Source organism: Saccostrea echinata, unplaced genomic scaffold, assembly GCF_033153115.1.
Source record: "Saccostrea echinata isolate AGI-Se365-2 ecotype Australia unplaced genomic scaffold, CSIRO_AGI_Sech_v1 ptg000030l, whole genome shotgun sequence".
NCBI classification, from domain to species: Eukaryota; Metazoa; Mollusca; class Bivalvia; order Ostreida; family Ostreidae; genus Saccostrea; species Saccostrea echinata.
Genome location: NW_026889779.1, coordinates 10,503,928 through 10,525,410, shown reverse-complemented (window position 1 = coordinate 10,525,410; position 21,483 = coordinate 10,503,928). Strand labels below are relative to the sequence as shown.

Genomic DNA, 21,483 nt, shown 5'->3' with positions numbered 1-21,483 from the left:
TATTATTGAAGTAAGTATATCCATTATTATTTTTTGCCATAGTTTATTTTGCTTGAAAAGTTCCCCAAATCTGCCAGTCTCACAAAAAAGCAAAACCTGAACACTGCTCTTGTGTCTTATCTCGACACATTATTATATTTTATTACGTTATTACTCCACGGATATTCTTTGACTATCTTAAAGGTCCTGTGAGATAAGCTGTGAGGAAACCAAAATTCTGTTTTCTTAGTGTAAGAAAATTATAAATAGAAAATTGTATACATGTATATTTGGTAGATTTAAGTTGATAACTAATTGCACATTAGTAGTCTAAGTGGTGACAGTTGCCACATTAGCAGTCTAAGTGGTGACAGTTGCCACATTTGTTCGGATTCCTCGGACACTGACAACCACCGTTTCTACAGCATGCGCAGTTGTAACTGGACTGCTCGTGTTGACATTGACAGCCGAAGCTAATGGCAGTATAATGATCCAGTTCTGGAAGATAATTCACATAAAATTTCTAATGCTAAATCTTCAAAATTTCTCTTTCATCCTTAAAATTTAGAAATATATATTTATTCATGTCCCTGTCCTACCTAGCTTTAAATATTCATTTTCTTTGGACTTTATATGCTCTTATTAATACATGTCATTCCTATGGTAATAATGTTAAACAATATATGTCCCCCAAGTGTAGGTATACAGCCCCCAGTGGTGGGTTGCTCTATGGTAGGGTTAAGATTTTCATGTATTGGAATTTACATGATCTTCGAAACGTTTACATATAAAAGTGTTGTAATATTTCATTTCAATACCTTCGTTTGACCCTGACTGATTGGATTTCAATATTTACCAGGATTTAACAACTGGTACTGGAATTGATTTGTTTTAAGATTTACTAAACTGGATTTGCCCAATGGTAATATAGCTGATTTGATTTTCAAATTTGACCGATGGTAATATGAATGATTTGATCTTTAAATTTCTTTAGCTAGATTTGACCGACGATATTGTGATTGATTTGACATTAAGATATACTTTGATTTTACAACTGCATGGTACTTTAACTAATTTTATCTCAACATTTACCTGGGTTTTACAATTGATATTATATGTGACTGCTTTGATTTCAAGACTTTACTGGACTTGACCACTAGTACAGTGACTGATTTAATATCAAGATTAACCTAGACTTGACCACTAATACTGTGACTAATGTGATTACCGAATTACTCGAGTTGACACTAATAAAATGATTGATTTGATTTCAAGACTTATCTTGACTTGACCACTAGTAATGTGTGTGTTTAGATATCAAGATTACCTGAACTTGACCACTTGTACTGTGACTTGTTTGATATCAAGATTTACCTGAACTTGATGACTGGTTCTCATACTGTGATTGATTTCATATCAAGACTTACCTGGACTTGACCACTAGTACTGTGACTGATTTCATATTTAGACTTACCTGGACTTGACCACTCGTGATGTGATTTCATATTAAGACTTACCTGGACTTGACTACTAGTACTGTGACTCATTTCAACTTAAGACTTACCTGGACTTGACCACTAGTAATGTGACTGATTTCATATTAAGACTTACCTGGACTTGACCACTGGTACTGCGACTGAGATGGATTACAAACTTTATTGTGCTGTTCATTAAGGTAACCCGATTGGAAGCAGTTTCCATCAATCAAGCAAGCGTCTTTCTAGTAAAACAAGGATTTAATTGTCAATTTCCAGTGTTTTTAAAATCAACCAGTTCCATATAAAAAATATCTAACGCATGTTTGTTTAAGTGTTGATTGGCTCTAAATACCTTAAAAAGACATTGTCCTGTGACGTCACACTGTTGACAAACGGAGTCGTACACTGTGTATGTTTGTTCATTGCTAAAGGTAGTATTGTCTAATGAGATAGAGACATTGTACTGCTGCAGCGTTCTTCCTGATAAATAACACATACCCGAATAAGACTCGACCCCCTACTTCACGAGTTTATTGTCATTAGATTTATAAATGGAAAGGCTATTTCCGTTTTGCCTAATTGAACAAATTGCTAAAATATGTATCTGTTTAAATACCATACATGTGTAAATATCATCATTGTATGATTGTCACCTGTATGAGCATCGTAGTGGACAGGCACTGGACAGAGGATCTCCCAAGCTGACACAAGCTCAGCAGGTACAATTTTCAGGGTTCCTGAACCCTAAATTGAATTTAAAAAAAAAAACGTTATAATACGCAGTATACTAGTATTCTGTCGTTCATATATAGTAGAGTCATTAATCTCACTTTCGTTCAAGATATGCATAACGCTTTCATAACGGCAAAATACAACTTGTTTTTGCTAGAGCTCTATTTTCCGAAAATCTTCAGTTTAAATTATTTATAAGATTTAGAATTAAAAGTTCAGATGTAGAACATACTGTCAATGGTTGGAAACGACATGTCATCTTCTCAGTTTCCATTATATTCTCAGCAAGAACATTCGTCCTTACACAGAATCTTTTCCTTATGTCACACAATCCATCACTTGCAATAAAAAATCATCTTCAGAAAAGAATACTTGTTTAGTTTTCAACATCAATCAGGATCTTTAAACATTGAGCGGCTGGCTTTAGGGGTAATCAAAGTAACTTTATTTTTTAAATAAAAGAAAATATTTCATGTACAAGTGTATTTTCCTTCTCGGGCAAAAGTTATGATGATTTTTGAAGTATGCTTATTATAAAACATAATGAAGAAAGTGTGGTAAAAGTTACACAAAGAAAATATCAAAAAGGCATGAATATGAAATGTTGTGCTCGAACTCGAAAACACAACATTTACATTCCAGCAATCATACCACTGCACCACGAAATCGATGATGTAGAAAGGATAAATTTTAGATAAATTGCCAAATCTTTAAGTAATATGAGAAGAAAATTGAACACATATTTACATCATTTTCAATATAAAGACCACTTTTAACAAATATTATCTAAATGCAGTCATACCTAAATAAAATCATTCAAATATTTTCTGGTTAAGGATGGACTAAGGCAACAACTTGTTACTGTTTAGGTAGATACCTAAATATTTACTTTATACTCCATATAAACTTTTCATATCATTTTCATATACACGTATATCATTTAAGGGAACTATAGACTATTTTTTTAATGGACCTCACGATGATTTTTCTTTTTTAGGTAAAAATAGATTTTTAAGGTATGAATTAACATTTGTTGACTGAATGCAAACAATCAAAGAAAATACCAATTTGATACAATGTATTTGCATTTTAGCAACTTATTATATCTTCCCTCCATCTTTCTAAAACCGGCGAATACCTCAAACAGGCAAGATCGGCGAACCTTCCTTTGTCAAATGAAGCAACAAGCCGGCTAACCAAAGGTCAAGCGGCGCATTCGGCGTACGCCGGTTTGACAATTCAAGTTTATAAACCAAAATCACATATTTTTTGTGGGGTCAAAATTTTTCGGTGTGAGGAAAAAATTACGGGTTTGTAAGGGATTTGATTTCGTGGATGAAGAATTGTTGCGTATAGTTACATAAATGGAATTTTACCTTTCGTGGTGGACATGAATTCGCGTTATTCATCTATTGTTAGATCTTCTCGTACTCCAGTCACATAAATAAAATTGAACTAGGGGATAATAAAACATAACATACATTATTTTGCTTTTTCCAAATGTAAATATTGAGTTGTGTGCAATCGAATTCGAAATTTATTGTCAACATCAACTATATTTAGCTATGTAGCTTGAATAATGCAGTGAAATCGACAATTACAGGTTTACGTTTCCACGATCATTCTCGGAATTTTTCAAGCATGTACATTGTATTTAAACATTTACTTCTCAACAACACTTGTACAATCACAATATTTAGCTACATGGGCGGATCTAGAAGGGCGGTTAAGTCGGGGGAGAGTTATTAAAAGTATATTCTGAAGCAAAAACAAAAAAAAAATTGGACCCCCCCCTTTTAGAAAACGTGGACCCTACCACCAGCATCACGAAATAGTGAGGGGGTTTTCACATATGGGAATGGACTTTCAGTTTGTTTTTGTTTTTTGGCTTGTCAAAATATTTCAAATATTTCTGGATTGAAATTTTTTGATTGTGGTGGACCAGCCCCCCCCCCCCCCGGAAAAATCCCTGGGTCCGCGCCTGAGCTTGACTTACCTATGTACAGATGTACAGTGAAGTAAGGCAAGTAATAATTCATATCAGGATCGACATGCACACGAAATAAATTTGTTAACATATCGGCTTTTGTCTCTTCTGTATATACGCCCTACCCTCATTCGGTAGAGCGCTTGCTCCTTGATTGGAAGATCGCGATTTCAAGCCTCGGCCACCGCGACAAACCCAAGTCGAGAAACAACTGCTCCAAGCACTCAGCACTTTGAAGTATAGTTGCCAGGTTTTCGGATGAAACTTATTAACCGAGGCTACCTGTCACGGAAGGCATCAAGAATTTCAAAAGGGCCCCGAATGCCGAGTAAAGGTCTAAATTTGAAGCCCTTCACTGGTATCTATATGCATGTACGTCTCTTATGAATGAAATAATCTTTCAAGGGAAGTAAATCTGCAAACAATCGATCGAATCAGTAAAATTATGGTTCTACACAAACATTGCCCCCACCCCCAATTAAAATAATTTTACAGTAGCAGACTAATGAGAAAGTTTTTACTAATTTTTGTAATTCTGCAAAATTTTGAATTCACGCCAGACTGTGTTGAATGTATATATCATTGCTTTATAAAACCTACCCTCTGATACGAACAATGTTTGGTGGTTCATTTGACTTGACACTGCAGTCTACAGCTGTGTATCCCGGGGCACATTTACATTGACCAAAAAGGCAAGTCCCTCTCTGACTGCACTGATTAGGACAAACGTGGTCCGTGACGTCGAGAGGGGGAATCAAATCTCCATCTGGGCTCTTTTTGTAGTTTGATATGTTCTTCATAGCCTCGTTTTGACACCAGCTATCGAATGCGGCCATTTGTGTGACAAGGAACAAATCACTTCCGGAGGCCTGTTATATTAAAAAGCATAATGGTATCATAATATTGACTAATGATTCTATTTTATTGTTTATTGAACTTTTGGAACTTTTAGGAACTTTTGGAAAATTTGAAATCACAAGATTTTACCAAAATCAACAGCTGTTTATTGAACTTTTGGAACTTTTAGGAACTTTTGGAAAATTTGAAATCACAAGATTTTACCAAAATCAACAGCTTAAAAACTTACGACTTTTCAACTTTATACACAACCATTCCCCACGATAAATTAAAGTCCAGACTTTTTGATATCATTGACAGCTGCTTTTTCAATAAAAATGGAACTCGTAAAATTAATATACTTACCTTGTCATTGGTCATTTGCAAAATTATTTTGTTAAAAACATTCTGATTGTACACACAAGAACTCTGAAGTTGACATTAAAAAGATGCTTGAGGTTCTGATTGACAATATCTATGTGGTTTTTGGAGACCAGGTCTTCCAACAATCTCTTGGAATCCCCATGGGTACCAATTACGCCCCGTTATTAGCAGACCTTTTTTGTATTCATATGAAGCAATTTGTCCAAAATCTTGTACGTGAAAAGAAGAAAAAAGAAGAAAACACTTGCTGTGGCCTTCAACTCGACATTTAGATATATCGACGACGTATTGTCAATTAACAATGGCTATTTCCATTCTTATGTCGATACGATATATCCTGGTGAACTTGAGATAAAAGATACCACAGAGTCTGACACATCTGTTTCGTATTTGGATATTTTACTTGAAAAAGACGTTAATGGTAATCTAACAACTAAGCTTTATGATAAACGTGATGACTTTAACTTTTCAATCGTCAACTTCCCTTACTTATGCAGCAATATACCTTCATCACCTGCATACGGGGTATATATCTCTCAGTTGATTCGATACGCAAGAGCATGCTCTACGTATGTTCAATTTCTAAAACGAGGTAAATTATTGACAAATAAGTTGATGAAACAAGAATATCAGCTGTCTCGTTTAAAGTCATCATTTCGTAAGTTCTATGGTCGATACAATGACCTTGTCAGCAAATACAATTTATCATTGAGTCAAATGCTGACTGACGTTTTTCATACAAATTGTTAGGCCATTATTTACACACTGAATTGTCGACGGATTTTTCCGTTATTTCCCGATCATGACAAGGAGCGCACGGCGGGTGTGACCGGTCGGCGGGGGATGCTCGCTCCTCCATGGCACCTGATCCCGCCTCTGATGTTTGGAGGTCCGTGTTTGCTCTGCTCCTATTTTGTGTTGTTTAATGGACTTTTGAGCTTGAATACTGTTCGTTACCTCCATATATTTCATTGAAAATGAAATTCATTTTTGCCCTAAAAGATTATTGTTTACTCTTGTTTAGTAATTAAAAATATCATTAGGGAATCTGCATTTCTTCTTCCCTTCTTCTTTAACCTACATGTACTTGAATATTTTGACCAGTTATGTACATGTAGATTCCTTATTTTACGCCAGTACTTAATATTGCGAAAAGTCTCGCAGACATCAAAACACTAGTGGGTTATTTACGGTTTTTACATATACCTTCCAGCAGTATCATAATTTGTTAATGTTTACAAGAATGTTAAAACTTTTTGAATACAAGATGGTAATCAAAGTAAAACAAATTGTCAAAAATTTATACAAGAACTGATGGTTTAAACGTTTTGCACTTATATAAACGGAGACTATGACGTAGTTAAACAGAGTCATGTGACCATGTGTCCTTCATTGCTCCAAAATTTGACCGCCAAATTTCTCATTAGATGATTCTCTATCGTACAGAAAGTACTGTACCTTTACATCCTCCATACAGGAGTCAATGAGTGCTGTTATATTCATTCCCGGTTCATGATGACAGCGGGTGTACAGAGTGGATTTTCCAAGACCATCAACACAAACCTTCTTTGCCTGTGTTTCGTTAATTCCTGTTCCGGTGGGGAACACATCGCGTGGTTTGTAGTTAAAGTTTTCTACAAACGGAATAAAGTGGACCCCAAGGTAAGGTAGGGCCACATTAGGGAATTTTGTATTGCACACCATTTTTTGTATTTTTAACAAAAGATATTTCAGGAAAGATAATGGTTCAAAGTAAAAGATATACCTCTCTTCTGTGTGATGACGTCATCGACTGCTTCTTCGCCGTCTAAGTCATCATCAGAATAACGTCTGTAGCGGTGTCTATTTAATTTGGATGCTCTCACAGATTTACATTTTCCATTGCAATTCTGTAAAGACAAATGTATGTTGCATTTGTTATCAGAACCATTTTAATGTCTAGTCGGTTAATCACAGTATAATGAAACATTCCTGTATCAGTAACTTTCATACTTGATTGTTATTTCTTACATTTTTATTTGGGTTTTTTGATTTTTTGGTGCAATCAACTCTTCCATTACTACAGGTGCAGTACGTATGTTGGGTGGAATAAAAAGGCTGATAGCTGAGGATTTGGTTAAAAAGTCTCTCTGATGATTTAACTCTAGAATAAAAATATTACAATAAGAAAAGTTATTCACTACATCAGATATCGCTATATTAAATAAATCTTAAAAATAGTTATATTCATTTTATTAAGAATTTTTTTATTACCGCCATGTGTTGGCAAACTCGGTGACCTGCTTATGTGAGTAATGTCTTCCGTCAGCCCCTACTAGATCGTCATTGGGATTGTCGTTCCAAAGGCCACATATTCCTTGACCACATCCTTTATTGTCAGGAGGGGCCTGAATATCTACATTAATCATTCCGTCCTTTTCATGTGGATGACCGTGGGGGCTCAGTACATAGGTACTGGCAAAGACGCGTGCACCGGATGGAAAGTTAATCTGCAAGTCAATTTAAACAAGACATTGGGTGTAAGTTTGTTTTCTCTTACGTAATTTAGAAAAAAAATGGGAACTGATTTTTGCATAATCAGAATATACCCATATTGTCTATCTCTAGCTGCAGAGATGTAGCTCCCCGGAAAAGAAAATTCGGACAGAAATCTACAGATCCACCCATTATAAAAACCTGCGATTTATGGTGACACTTTTTTGTCGCGCGTTTCGGCTATTTTTCTCGCATTTTTTGCATTCTCACTCCTCTGAAACATTGTTTCCGCTGATTAAAAGTATAATTTACTTCGATGCTTATTACCTCAATTACATTTTAAGTTCCAATCGGCCGTCTTTAGGCTTGGAATGAAACTGTTTCAAAAAACTTGCTACTGACAGTCATGTTGAGGTCATACTAAAATACGCCTTTAGTTTTGAGAGAGTAAATTATGACTGGCATTCCTAATGAGAAACCAATGAACGTACGAAGAAGCTCTTTCCACTTTGGTCCCTAGACAGCGTGGTTCCATTTAGTCCACGTTCGGATAAAATCGTGACTTCCGGTACAGCATGTTTGTTCCTTCGTCTCTCACACATATCAATTTGTACGGCGTCGTTACCCTCTCTAGCAACCAGAGCACATATACAGGGGTGATAATTCCCACAAGGCCATGTCTTCACCTGGACCTACAGTTGTTTTGAAATGGGGAAAGAATAATTTATACTCAGATTTCATTCAACTTTGTATAATTGTACAGCATTGTAGTTTTCACTGTTTAGTACCTGCAGAGGATTGCTGGCTGATTTGCATTCATACAGTGTCATTTCACCAGTAACATAAACGTTGGTGTTCCTATGGAATAATTTGAAATGGCCATCTTACAAAACAGCTTGGATAATCGTACATCATGTATCAGACGATATAACTTAATATTTACATTTCCAAATATTTTTCCTTAAGATTCTTTGCAAATTAGAAAAAGTTCATGTTCTCATGAACAACCGTGGGACGAGTAAAAATATTTCCATAGTGATGTGATTGAAGTAAAAAAAAAATAGTGCAGACTTTTTTTTCAAAAATGATCGTTGAATGACAAAAATATGTGGCAAGTCATCAGAAAAATAATGTATATATAAGATAGGAATTTACTTTTGAGAATTCATGAGGTACATGTACATGAACTACAACGCTTCACGCCTGCATATTTATCATGAAGCGCTAACGCGCTCCATCAAATACGCAGGCGTGAAGCATCGTAGTTCATGTCCACATGAATTCTCAAAAAGTAAATTCATCTCTTAACACAATACCTTTTATGGTCCATTCCTATTACGTGGGGATCCCCGTGGGCGTTACAGTGGCCATGCTCACTGCTTACTGTTGTCACCTTTGAAAAAGAACAAGCCTCTATATATATATATATATATATATATATATATATATATATATATATATATATATATATATATATATATAGTTGCCGTACACTAACCATGACTTAGGGTTTCCACCTAATGATAGAACTTACAGGATTAGTGAGTAGTAATATGACGTAACCGTAAGAACAGTATCAAAAACATACCAATACATGTAGGTTATAAAGGCAAATTCGTCAATCTTGTTCAAAATATTCAATCGATTTTTTTTTATTTTAATTTATAATCAAATTAACAACGTCATAGAAGCCAGGTCGTTCTTACATGGATTGGATGTACGTTATAGCCCATCCATACTGGATGATTGAAGTCAACGATTGGCTTAAACGAAACTTCGTGTGTTTGAGTTCCATCGCTAACAAAGTCCTTTGTGGCTGTCACTTTAAATGATCCCAGGTATCTTCCGGTCACGGGGTCAAGTTTGATATCATAGCTACAGGTTGAAAACATGGCATCTGGAACCGTAGAAAGTTGCGAGTTAAAACATGTCGTTTAATGCAAAATATATGCTCCCCAATTAACAATTAATTTCCCCTTTCTTTTTTATATATTGTAACAAATTTGCTAGCTGGGAATAAACTCTTTCTTATTTTGACCGATTCATGACGTTCATACAAACTGTGATATCTATCACTTAGAGTAAGGAAAAATGAGACAACCTTTAGTGTGTGTATCCACACTGAAGCTTATTTTACATTCGTCTATGTGCGCAGTGTTGCACGGAACCGGAATTGTGGACTCCACCTGGACCGTCTTCTCCGGGCCTTTTTCATCCACAACGATTTTTTCTGTTAGGACCTACACAGGTATATATGTGCAACTCGATAGAATAAGTGTAAAATATCATGTACATGTAATCCTTTAATAATTGCTAAATTAAGAAAAATAAGCTTCAAATTAAATAAAGATGAAATTTCTACTAAAATTTCTAATACCTTGATTCCACAGTAGTATCCATCACTTGTGATGCTGTCGCTCTTGATAATTGTAGTGTTTGTGTAGTAGCTACGGACCCTACACTTCAACTGAAATAAAAGCCAGAGTATTCTTATAACATATCAAAAGCTTCTTATGGGACAGTATAGCTCTTCTGGTTTGAATTTACGATGTTCTTAGAGGTATGGTCACTTCTTACATATCTGTTTGAATTATTATTTTTTTCTGAAGTGACAACACTTCGTATTTTAAAGACTAGCAATCTGAAATTCTTTTTCTTAAAAAGGTAGATATTAGCACTACAGTGACATCCTCATCGACATGAAAAATCAACAAATAATACAGAATTAAATGTCTTGCATGTTTCTCTATGTTTGTACCAAATTGACCATGCTTTATTGAAATAAGGCCAAACTAGAGGAGTAGACGCATTTTGAGATAATCTGCTATTATATTTTATTTATATTTGAAACCATAAAAATGTCGTACATCAATATTTAAAAAAACCTAAGGATGTGTTTTTATGTAGATTTTTTTTTTATCTTGATGGTATTTGCAATAATCGAATAAATACTGTGTCATGAAAAGTGTTTAAAAAGATTTAAACTATTTTTCCATTTTTGATAATCTTAAGAAATCAACATTCGACACTTGGAAAAATCTAACTTTATATAGTATAAGTAAGAAGTAGGAGTATGCTTACACATGAACCGACAGACATACGGACACCTGCCAATATAAGATCATCTGATCTTTACCTAGTATAGCTTAAAATTGCAGTCATTGTATTTAATTACACGTACATCCGATGATTTTTTGAAGAGGAATATTCCTGAATAAAAGACTAGTCCCAAAAAACAAAATAGATTTTATGCCCATTATTCAAAAATCAAGGCCCGCACTAGGCCACTGTTCAAAGCAAATTTGTTTACCGTTTTGCCGAAGTTTCCTTTCAACTTATTGTAATCAAGGTATACTGTTCTTGAGTCGCCGGTGAGATGTTCGACAATTAGTGTCCCTGTGTCAGGATCCACCAATGTTTGGCCATCAACAGTCCACGTGACTTCAAACCCAACATCCGGTTGACCAGGAGGATATTGCACATCACACGGGAACCTGACCGTTGTATTCAAAACAATTTCCGGTTTTCTGAGCACAGGAAAGCTGGTCATTTTGGGATAGAGATCTATTTTGCAGATCATTTTTAATAAGTTACTAATTCAGATGGCGTTACTTATCAATCGTATTTAACTTATCACCACAAAAATACAACGACAGGTAGAAGTTTTGAAGACTTTTATGTAGGAAAACATCATACCTTTGCATTGTCCTCCAGAATTCCCAACATTGCACGTGTATGTCTCCCCTTTATAAATACATGAAACCATAAAAGCATTCAATATTCGGGATAAACTTCTGAAACTTTTTTTGATTACAGGTACCTACCTGCACAGTACGCAGCGGGGCAAAATGGCGTTGGTTTAAGGTAATACACGTAGAAAGATCCACAGTTTTTGACTTTCATGTCAAGAACAATCTCGCAGCAAAGAACATTGGTAGAGTGGGTGAGCGCAATGCAACCATGTCTGTTTACGACCCCATCCCTCACAGATGGCAATTGACCCTTCATCCAAACTGGGAACTTGGTACCACAGTGGTATTTCGTAACGCAGTGATTAGGAATTGTGTCATTCCCTCCATTAAAAACATACCAACCTGTCATAAATTATAAGGTCGTGTGCTTGAGAAAAAGTTTCTTATTTATAATAAAACCAAAAAATTAAAAAAAAAAATAAATAAAATGACTAAGACTTTTCATCAGCTTGCAAGTTACAGGGAAATATATTAAATGACTCGTACTTTGGTTAAATCCCCACCAACACTGGGGTTGTTATGAGGAGTACATGTTCTGTACAACTCTATAAAATCTCCTCATAGGGGTACGGTAAATGGGGGGGGGGGGAAACAAATAAACATGCAAGCCAATTGGAGACTTTTCAAAACAAAAGCGAAAAGTGCAACAACACTTAAATGATTCTAAATCACTTTACCTTCTTTCATTTGATGGTCACAGTTCTCCTTGTCTGTTGATTCTGGTTGAAATAACGCACTTCTGTGAGGATCGTCATGTGAATTATAATGGAGGCATGGATCAAGACTATGAACTAGACGAGAGGAATAGACTGAGATCAAATACTATCATAGTGATACTGCAAATAATATACACATGTAAATTGAACCTTAATGATAAAAAGAGTATTCGATTGTATTTTACTTGGGAGAAAATATCTTGTTCGCTTACTGGGAGAAAATATCTTGTTCGCTTACCAAGGACTAAGGGAAGAAATAATAACTGGAGACCGACCATTGTGTGAGTGATAGCGTTTTCGTCGTGTTCTTCTGCTTAAATGATAAGGAAGTACTAAACTGGCATCAAGGTCAAATATCAGCACAGACAAACGCCCTGTAGAATACCGTATTTGTCGATTTTGTGACCCGTAGCACGTAGATACTAGTATACGAAACCCAAGTAGACAAAACGGTGCGTAAAGAATTGTTGTTCATGGGCCTTCAACCACTTTTCATTATTTTTCTACTTGAGATTGCAATTTCATGTCAGATTTCTCAGTTTTCATGTGTGTTATATAGCTTCATTATAGAATAAATTTGGTTAAGATTTTATGTTTTTAGAGTTATCCTTCGTAAAACACAATAATTTTGCACAATCCACAAGCCATGGATTTTTCAAGAAATATAGTATTCAGGTTTAATAGATCATTATTATATTTTAGTTTGAAAAAAAAAAATATTACTCTTGCACAAATTAAAAATAAAAGATATTTTAAGCTTTTTAATATTTAGGTAATGCGTGGTTTAGGAGTAAGACAAAAACTCATACTTGAACCATTTTGTGAAGCTGAATCTTTTCTCCCATTTTTTTCTTCTTCATTTCTATCTCTCTTCTGTTGGAATGCTTCATCTGAACGAGGCGTCAAACAACATCCAATCAATCAATCAATCATAAGAGAGACCGAAACTGCAAACTTTAAAAAAAAAAAAGAGTACAAAAACCAAGCAATCACAATTTAATTTAAAAAGAGAGAGAGAGAGAGAGAGACGCTTGTTTCATATGTACAATGCTCGGAAATTGGAAGTTATGCCTGAAACGAATGGGGAAGTCGATTTCCACTCCATGCAGGAAATAGAGGAGAAAAAGAAATGAAGAAAAAAAAGAAAAAAATCTAGATTTTTTTTTTTCATTTTTTTATCTTCTTTATTTCATTTCTTTTTCTCTTCTTGCAAAGCTTATTTATTAATTAATGGACGTACTGCTGGTATTCACACCGTATGAAACTCTTGGAAAGCGCTGTACTGGTGTGATCAGTAAATAATGTAATAGAAGACTATGCATCAAGCCTCATGGCGGCTGTGAGCGGTCGACAGGGGATGTTTTAAACTCCTAGGTACCTGTAACCTTTTCACAAAATATTTTACGAATTAGACAAATTTATTCCAACTATCAAAGAAATATCTTAACAATAGAAGTCTATTGCATACTAAGAATATAATATGATATGAATATCATTTAACAAAAAATATCTTTATGAAACAAAGGAATTACAAAGTTGTCAACTTTTTATCTTTAGTGAAAAGAGGATACCAGGTACACATTTTGTATTTTCGTGGGTTCGTATTTGTGCCCCGTTGGCGATGATTTTTTTACAGGATATATTATATAACTTTACCTTTTTCATTTGCAAGAAAAAGAATACACATGCGTACACATGAAATATTTTTGAAGAACCTTTCTATCGTGTACAAGTGATTAGTTTTCCAGAAATAAATTCATTGCGAGAAATTTTAAGAATTAAAATACACTGAATTATCTTGAAATATTTTTAAAACGGATACTTTAGTGCATTGTAATTTTTTTAAGTAGCCTTTAGTGAAATAAATAAACACTGCTCTATTTCAAAGTTTCTCCTAAAAATACGAAATCTTCATAAATTAACAAAACATCTTAAGTGTACAAATCATTTTCCTTGTTCGAATGCCATTTTTAATTTGTCGTTTACAACATATTCCTTATCAACCTGCTTACACTAAAACTTCAGCGTTGCTGTACAACATACGTATCTTGTACAGTAATATGTTGTAAATCAGTTCGTTATACTAATTGCATTTCTTTATTAAATCTAAACTCTATTAAAGAAAATTGCTGGCTAACGAAACACTTACGTAAATTTGTGAAGCTTGTTCTAAACCATTTGGTGTTTCGAAAGCTTTCAGACTGAAAAGTTAAAAGACCTTAAGGTGAAATTGACATTTAGGAAAATTATAAACTCTCTGAAATGTTATTCTTTATCCTTTCAATGGTAAGTAAACACGTATGTCTTACTTTTAAAATATGTTAGATATATAATATCGATTTTTTTTTTCTTCAAAAAATCGATTCATAAGTTTACACAATTAAAAATGAAATAATTCATTTATATTGCTTGAGTGAATATATTTTGTTTGAAGAAAGGGGAAACGACACTGACCAGAATGTCTGGAAAAAATGAAGATAAACAGGTTTGCGTATAATGGTTGTTCGCTATGATCTGAATTTTTTTGTGCAACACGTTTTACAATTCAGAAAGAAATTTTAATCACGTGACTCTTAATCGCTTCCAACAAAAACCAGAATTGTTGAAACAACTGCACGGTCAATTTGACCAATCAGAACCGACATAACCGTGAATATTTCCAATCGTTTTTCAGATATAGTTTTAGCTAATTGAGCGAAATTTATTTGAAGTTAATAGAACGAAAATGTTGAGGCCTCATATTTTGTAGAAAACATCTTCCTTTCTTTTTTATTTTTAAAAACAAATAATTCAAGAAAGTTTATTGATTTTACAGATTTAAATTATATTTGAGGCCTGAAATATCCTTTAAAGAAATTAATTTTTAGCAAAATTAGAAAGGAACACACATTTTGATTAATATACCTTTTCCTTATAAATAACTGAAGTCATTTAGGACAAAACTTTTGAAGTTATCTTCATTAATTCAACAATTCGAAGCAATCTGGATGATCATAATACGATAATTGATACATGTATATGTTACATGAGTCCAAAACGGATATGTTTTTTAAAATTACATCATAATGAATTTTTATTTTATTGGAAACTATTTCTTGCTGCGAACATTTTTTTTTCAGTCGAATAAGCACATTTATTGAGACTCTAAGCTGTATTCATACATCGAAGAAAGATGCTGGTTGAATAACGATTCTAAAAACTAGTTCGCTAAATAATGTAAGTGATTTTGGACCAAATCGCCATAGTTACTATTCCATTGTAGCAGTTATCTCTCTTTTTAAAAATTTCTGTTATAAAATACATTTTTATTTTAAAAGAAAAAAGCTTAACACTTAACAACTTTAAGCAAATTTACAGTTTCTATTGATATTATTATTATTTTACAATAGACAGATCTTCATTAGTTGTAAACTTCAGAATTACTTCTATGGATTTCCAAGTTTTTCTTTTACAATGCCAGTCACTTTTGTCAGGACTTTAATTGAAAGTATGTTATAATTAAGGTATGTTATAATTAAGGTTGCAATATAGTACATGAGATATTTGTATATATATTTTGTACTTTGATATTTAATATTTTGTATAATATACGAGTTTAAAGTTTTAAGTTTAAATATGATATTATACTATTTTATGACACATTTATTATGTGCAATAATTTGTAGAGATAACAAAAAATTGAAAGTGAGGCGAAATGTTTCCTCCATCATTTGGTAGTTTACGAATTTAATAAGGAAAAATAACTTTAGAACATTAATTTATGTTTACACATTATAATCTTAAATATCGATAGGAACAATTTCATTTCCCCCTCGTTGTTTTTTTTGTAAGTTAATCAAAAGATTTCTTTAATTAGGCCCTCGGAACTTGAGTATAAATACCTTTTAAAAATCGCTGAACTTGACATAATTTTATCTTTATCACTCAGTACCTTGTAAATACTTTGTACTGCAGAAATTAAAAATCGTTTAGAATTCTATTTAACAGTCTCTTTTCCTTACTTGATTTTTTTTATCAGACATTTCTTTTAAATGCTTGTTTTCGTGGTCTTTTTGGCAATGCTGAATTAATTTGATGCATTAACAAACTAAGAATACTTAGTACCGATTTTTTTTTTTTTTTTTTTTTTTGGATTTGTTTATAATAGATCCGAAGACGAAAAACTGAACATTTTATTTTCGCTCGTGTATTTGGAAGAAAGAAATGAAAAAGGTTAAAATATACATAGGAGTATAACTCAGCATATATCCATATTATAATAGTATTTAAAAGAAAATGAAAGAATGCAACAAACAACAGAAATGAAAAAGATTTTTTTTTTTAAGTGCAAATAGACAAATATGCACGAAATATACAACATGTACATGGAAATGCCGAGACATAAAGTGAGTATGATGTTAAAATATTGAGAAGTTTAATAAGAATTAAAAATGAATAATTTCAAAGAATTCAGTTTCTGAATACATGTACGTAATTTTTAACAGGGTTGTTACAATTTTTTAAATCAAAGAATTATCACCTTTACATTGATAACCATTATTAAATTCAGACGCGTTTGTGTTTGATAAAAACGTTTCCATCAAGTCTTATCATGCAAACTGCACAAAGCTAGAAAACATTGTATGAAAATCTCAACCCCAAACAATATCATTGTCATTATGGTAGAAAATAGAAAGATATCAAAACAATTCGCGCCAAACTCTGTCAGAAAAGAGAAAAGTATATGAAGATGTTTCGGCCAATTAGAAAAGCCATTAGGTAAGAGACGTCGAGTCGCGCGCAGATCTTTGTAGTTCCCGGGTCTGGGGCCGTGGCGTTACGGTGGCGTGTGATCGATGGCGGCGGTGTCTTTCACCGTCACCGCTTCCTTCTGGTGTCTGTGATTCTCCGTAAGGGTTATCTGTTTCACTATCTACCTCCAGATAGGACAAGAAATATCGGTGTTTGATGTAGAAATATCTTGGAACGCTGCTGCACAGCAATGGAATTCTCCTAATTCCGCTGGTTCCGCGCATCCTCTATTCTGTTTGCATGAATGCATTATCAGATTATGGAATCGAATAACTTTTATATCAAAAAATTTTCTTTCTTTTTCCACTCGAGTGATATCTTCTGTGTACGAATATTATATATTGCTGTTTTTGGTTGTACTCGAAAAATAATTTTATGCATTATTCGATTTATTTTTTTGCATCCATTGTAATTGACATCTGAATTCTCGAATATCTGTTTCTCTCTATGCAGTGCCAAATAATTAAACAGTTTTTAGTATTAGTTTTAAACAAACAAATACCTGCTTTCGCCATGTTCGCTGTGAACACAAATCACAATTATAACTTGTCCGTAAATTCAATTACAGACATGTGTCATTATATGTAGCAGAATTTTGTGAAATGCTGAAAGAAATAAAATATATATTTATATATTTTTCTCATCGATTTTTTTTTCTCATATGGATGGCATTATTGTTTGTTTGATTTGTTGAACCACCCAACATATCAAAGCAAGTAAAAAAATGATCATGTTTGTTCATACAGTAAAATGTACATGTATTTTTCTTTGGGCCAAAGTACATTTTTTCGGGGTTTTTATAACTTGTAGAATTTGCAGAAAAACTGTTGTGCTATATAACCGAGAAGCAATCATGTCATGTTATTCGGTTCTTTTTCACAAAAGAAAAATTTCACACAATTACCAAACCATTTTTGAATTTTATTTGAAAAATATAAATATAAACGATATGAAATATGAAGAAGAGAGTAAAACTTTCAACAATTCTAAGTCGTTAATTCTTCGTCAATTTTTGCTCAGATTTGCAGGAGAGATAAAAAAAAACCAAACATATGATGTTCTAACACTGATCTCATGGAAAAATTATTGGATCTTACAAATCTGGCCGTGATAACTTATCTGAAAAACAGCTAATCAATCTGTAATTATGCATATTAATTTCCGGAGAAAAATAGAAACTTTGGTATACTTTTTTGAAATTAAACACCAAAATAAAAAAAAAAAGATTTTTTTTTCTCAACCTAACTTTTTCACCATAAAAAAGTCTAGTGAATTACAATGCAGCAAGGTTTTTATTTTAAATTTCATTAAGAATACCAATTTTCATTTAACTGTAGGATGTGCATAACGTGGATTTTTTTTAAAAAAAATAAAGACCGTCACAAGCTCTAAAGTTCTCCTGTATATCTATTTTGACATGTAAGTTATATTTAACATTACGAAAACGTCAACATATCTCTGAGACGTTCTTGATTTAGCAGGTCATTAATTGGGTATTGTGTGTAAATACTATGGGCTGAAGTTGATTCTGGAGGTTCTCACAGAAAATCATTACCCCCCAAAAAAGACACTAAAACAAACAAAAGGCAAAAACGGTTTCTGTTTAGGAACTGCATGACTCTGGGTTAACGACCATTTGATGGCTGAATGTACTAGCGGGGGACGTTCCAAGACATTACAACTACTTGATTCGAGCAGACACTTAAAGAGGAACTATGTCGTCAGATTATAACGCCACCTGCCGGAAAGTCGTAGCTTCGAAGCTTCTGCATAATAAATCTTTGTGTGTTCGCTGTTTTCGCTTGCCCGTCGTTTTATACTTTAGTATTATTTTATTCTTTTTCGTGTATTTGAAAACATAGTAAGTCACCTGCAAATTCGGTTTACGATAAAGAACTAAGTTGACCTACACCTACATGACCCGAGTGAGCACCATTCTAACTATATATAATGGCTTGGGTCATTTAGTATTTACAAAGTGAGCCAGACAAAAAAAGTGGTCTAAAACGGTTCAATGCGACAACACTACATTACATCACTGCATTAACATGGAGTTTTGATTGGACAATACCACTGTGTCATTGTAAAAGGCAATCCCTATTTTCATAAGGATTATTTAAAATTGAACCCAAGAAATGCAATGCAGTACAAAATTAACCCATTTCTGAAATCATAGGTGTTATGTCCAGAAATTGGCGTGTTGTTTGACTAACGGTTATTTCCAATGGAACCAACACTCGAAACTTATGAAAGATTCAAGCTTCTACCGCAGTATTCTTACTTCCTTTTAACAGAGTTCTTGGTCATTATAAAAAAAAATTACAAAAACCAAAAAAAAAAAAAAAAAAAAAAAAAAAAAAAGATAGTGACTCCGATCATAAAAAGTGAATATGCAATGAAAACATGAAAGCAAGATTTTCTGCAAATAATTCTGGCACTATACTAAATTATACTATTAAAAATCTGCATTATAAAGCAACAATTCTTGCCTACTATGGCTCTCATTTTATAGAAATTTAATATTTTCACGCTCCTATACCTTTTAAACAAAATCAATCATTCCAACAGGAAGAGTGATGTATTTCTCTCTCAGATGAATCGGAGAGTTCCTGCTCCAATTTAATAGCAGACTGATACAGTGTCGTATAAGATAAAATCGTATATCTGTTCTTAAACGGTTTGATGTCGATAACATAATTACTACAACAGATTTCTCAGCTTGGGAACTATCATTCAGGAAAAAAATATCTTTTCAACCAATTGAAACAAAAAATAAAAGTTTAAACTTTTCTTCGAGTACTAATGAACTTATCTTTAAGTCTCGTTTTTAAGGAATACATTACCATCAAAAACTACAGGCAAAGATTATTCCAGTACATGTGAGTTTAAATTATACTAACTCATCTATGTACAATCAGAGACATATATAATTATTTATGTGTATAGATCTGGTACAATGCATTTATGCCAATTATAAATATTATGGAATTAAGTTCAAGATATATTTCGGGACATGTAGGGAAGGAAATTTTTTTGAGTTATGAAAGAGAAAAGTGAATCAAATGTTTACTATCTGAAAAAAAAAGAATACTTTGAGAAATACGTTTTTAACCACACACAGTAAAATAGTATTGTTTTGTAAGCCGTGGTAACAGCTGGGTAAGGAACTAAATAAGTCAAGGACAAAGGCAAAGGATATGATATTAGATTTTGCACTTTTAAAGCATTAATCTTTCTCAAGATTACAGCATGTTTTTGTGTTAAAGTAGAAATTCCTGATGACTTGAAATGTTGTTTTCCTCTTGAAGCATTCAAACGTTGTTCCTTGTTTGTCGACCTTGTGTCTCCTGTCTCTGACAACTACAGGAACCTCATCTTTATCATCTCTGAAGAAATCCATTGTTCCCTTTAGAAATTGTCCGATGCAATTATTAAATATCTTAATAAGTGTTCAAATTTAGTCATAACTCAAGTTTTCAAAACACTGGAAAAGAACACAACACTGCCAGAAAACCGATCTTCACCGGAAGTAATTAGTATGTCGCCATTGCAATTACTCGGTCCGCCATATTGTGCGTGGGGATACCTCAGCGAGACACGGAGTGAATCTGCCTAGGTAGGGTTCATTTACGACGACCCTTGTGATGTTCCACTGGTGTCTAGTAACCGCTAATTTCGCATGACATTTTACGAACCGTAAATGTATTAGAAGATTCTAAAAACGCTTCATGTGTTTTGCAAAATATTATTCATTTCACTTCGAATTAATCTAGTTCAGAAAGGAGAAGCGCTTCGAAACAGATTATTACTGAAAATCTATCCATAGTGAGACACAGAAATCAGAGTTTATCCCTCCCACTCTTACAACTCAAGAATAAAACTTCTTTCATGTTATTTTGTTTCTCCTGGTGATTAAACGGACTGAAAGAAACGAAAACCTATTAGTGTTTAAAAAATAAAAAAAATAAAAAAGAAGAAGCCTAAAATTTTTTTCATGAATTTGTTGATTTATGTGCAATAATAAACGGTATTTTTTAAGACGTGTTTGATTTTTGAAATCTCATATCTTCCTCTAATTCTAGATCATTGCATTCTCTGCTTACTTAGCTTATTAAATCATGATTTCAGCAAGTATGGAAGACTTGCAATGATATGTTACAATAGAAATTTATATCCAACAGAAATGGCTCCTTTGTTTTGAAGAGATGAGCAATGATGTGAAATGAATTCGATCAATAAGAAACTACTTCACGTATAGCAAAAACATGACCATCCTTACCTTTCTCCATTGAAAGGTTGGTGTCATCCTACACAATGTAACAATTTTAAAGAATATGAAATTTATAGATATA

The 21,483-nt window shown here is 33.4% G+C and overlaps 1 protein-coding gene across 1 annotated transcript; it reads right to left on the bottom strand.

Annotated features, from left to right (window-relative positions):
- Positions 1–251: 251 nt before the first annotated feature.
- On the bottom strand, positions 252–20,531 carry LOC133196796 (von Willebrand factor D and EGF domain-containing protein-like). Its single transcript, XM_061332654.1, has 21 exons — positions 20,378–20,531; positions 12,302–12,433; positions 11,697–11,966; positions 11,569–11,616; positions 11,183–11,436; positions 10,250–10,339; positions 9,974–10,112; positions 9,579–9,769; positions 9,189–9,265; positions 8,661–8,730; positions 8,364–8,564; positions 7,651–7,886; positions 7,408–7,540; positions 7,163–7,286; positions 6,856–7,031; positions 4,777–5,045; positions 2,422–2,527; positions 2,111–2,201; positions 1,810–1,937; positions 1,591–1,699; positions 252–477 (listed from the first exon to the last, which is right to left on the bottom strand). The coding sequence occupies exons 1-21, from the start codon at positions 20,529–20,531 to the stop codon at positions 332–334; spliced, it is 3,144 nt and encodes a 1,047-aa protein (XP_061188638.1). The 3' UTR covers positions 252–331.
- Positions 20,532–21,483: the final 952 nt, after the last annotated feature.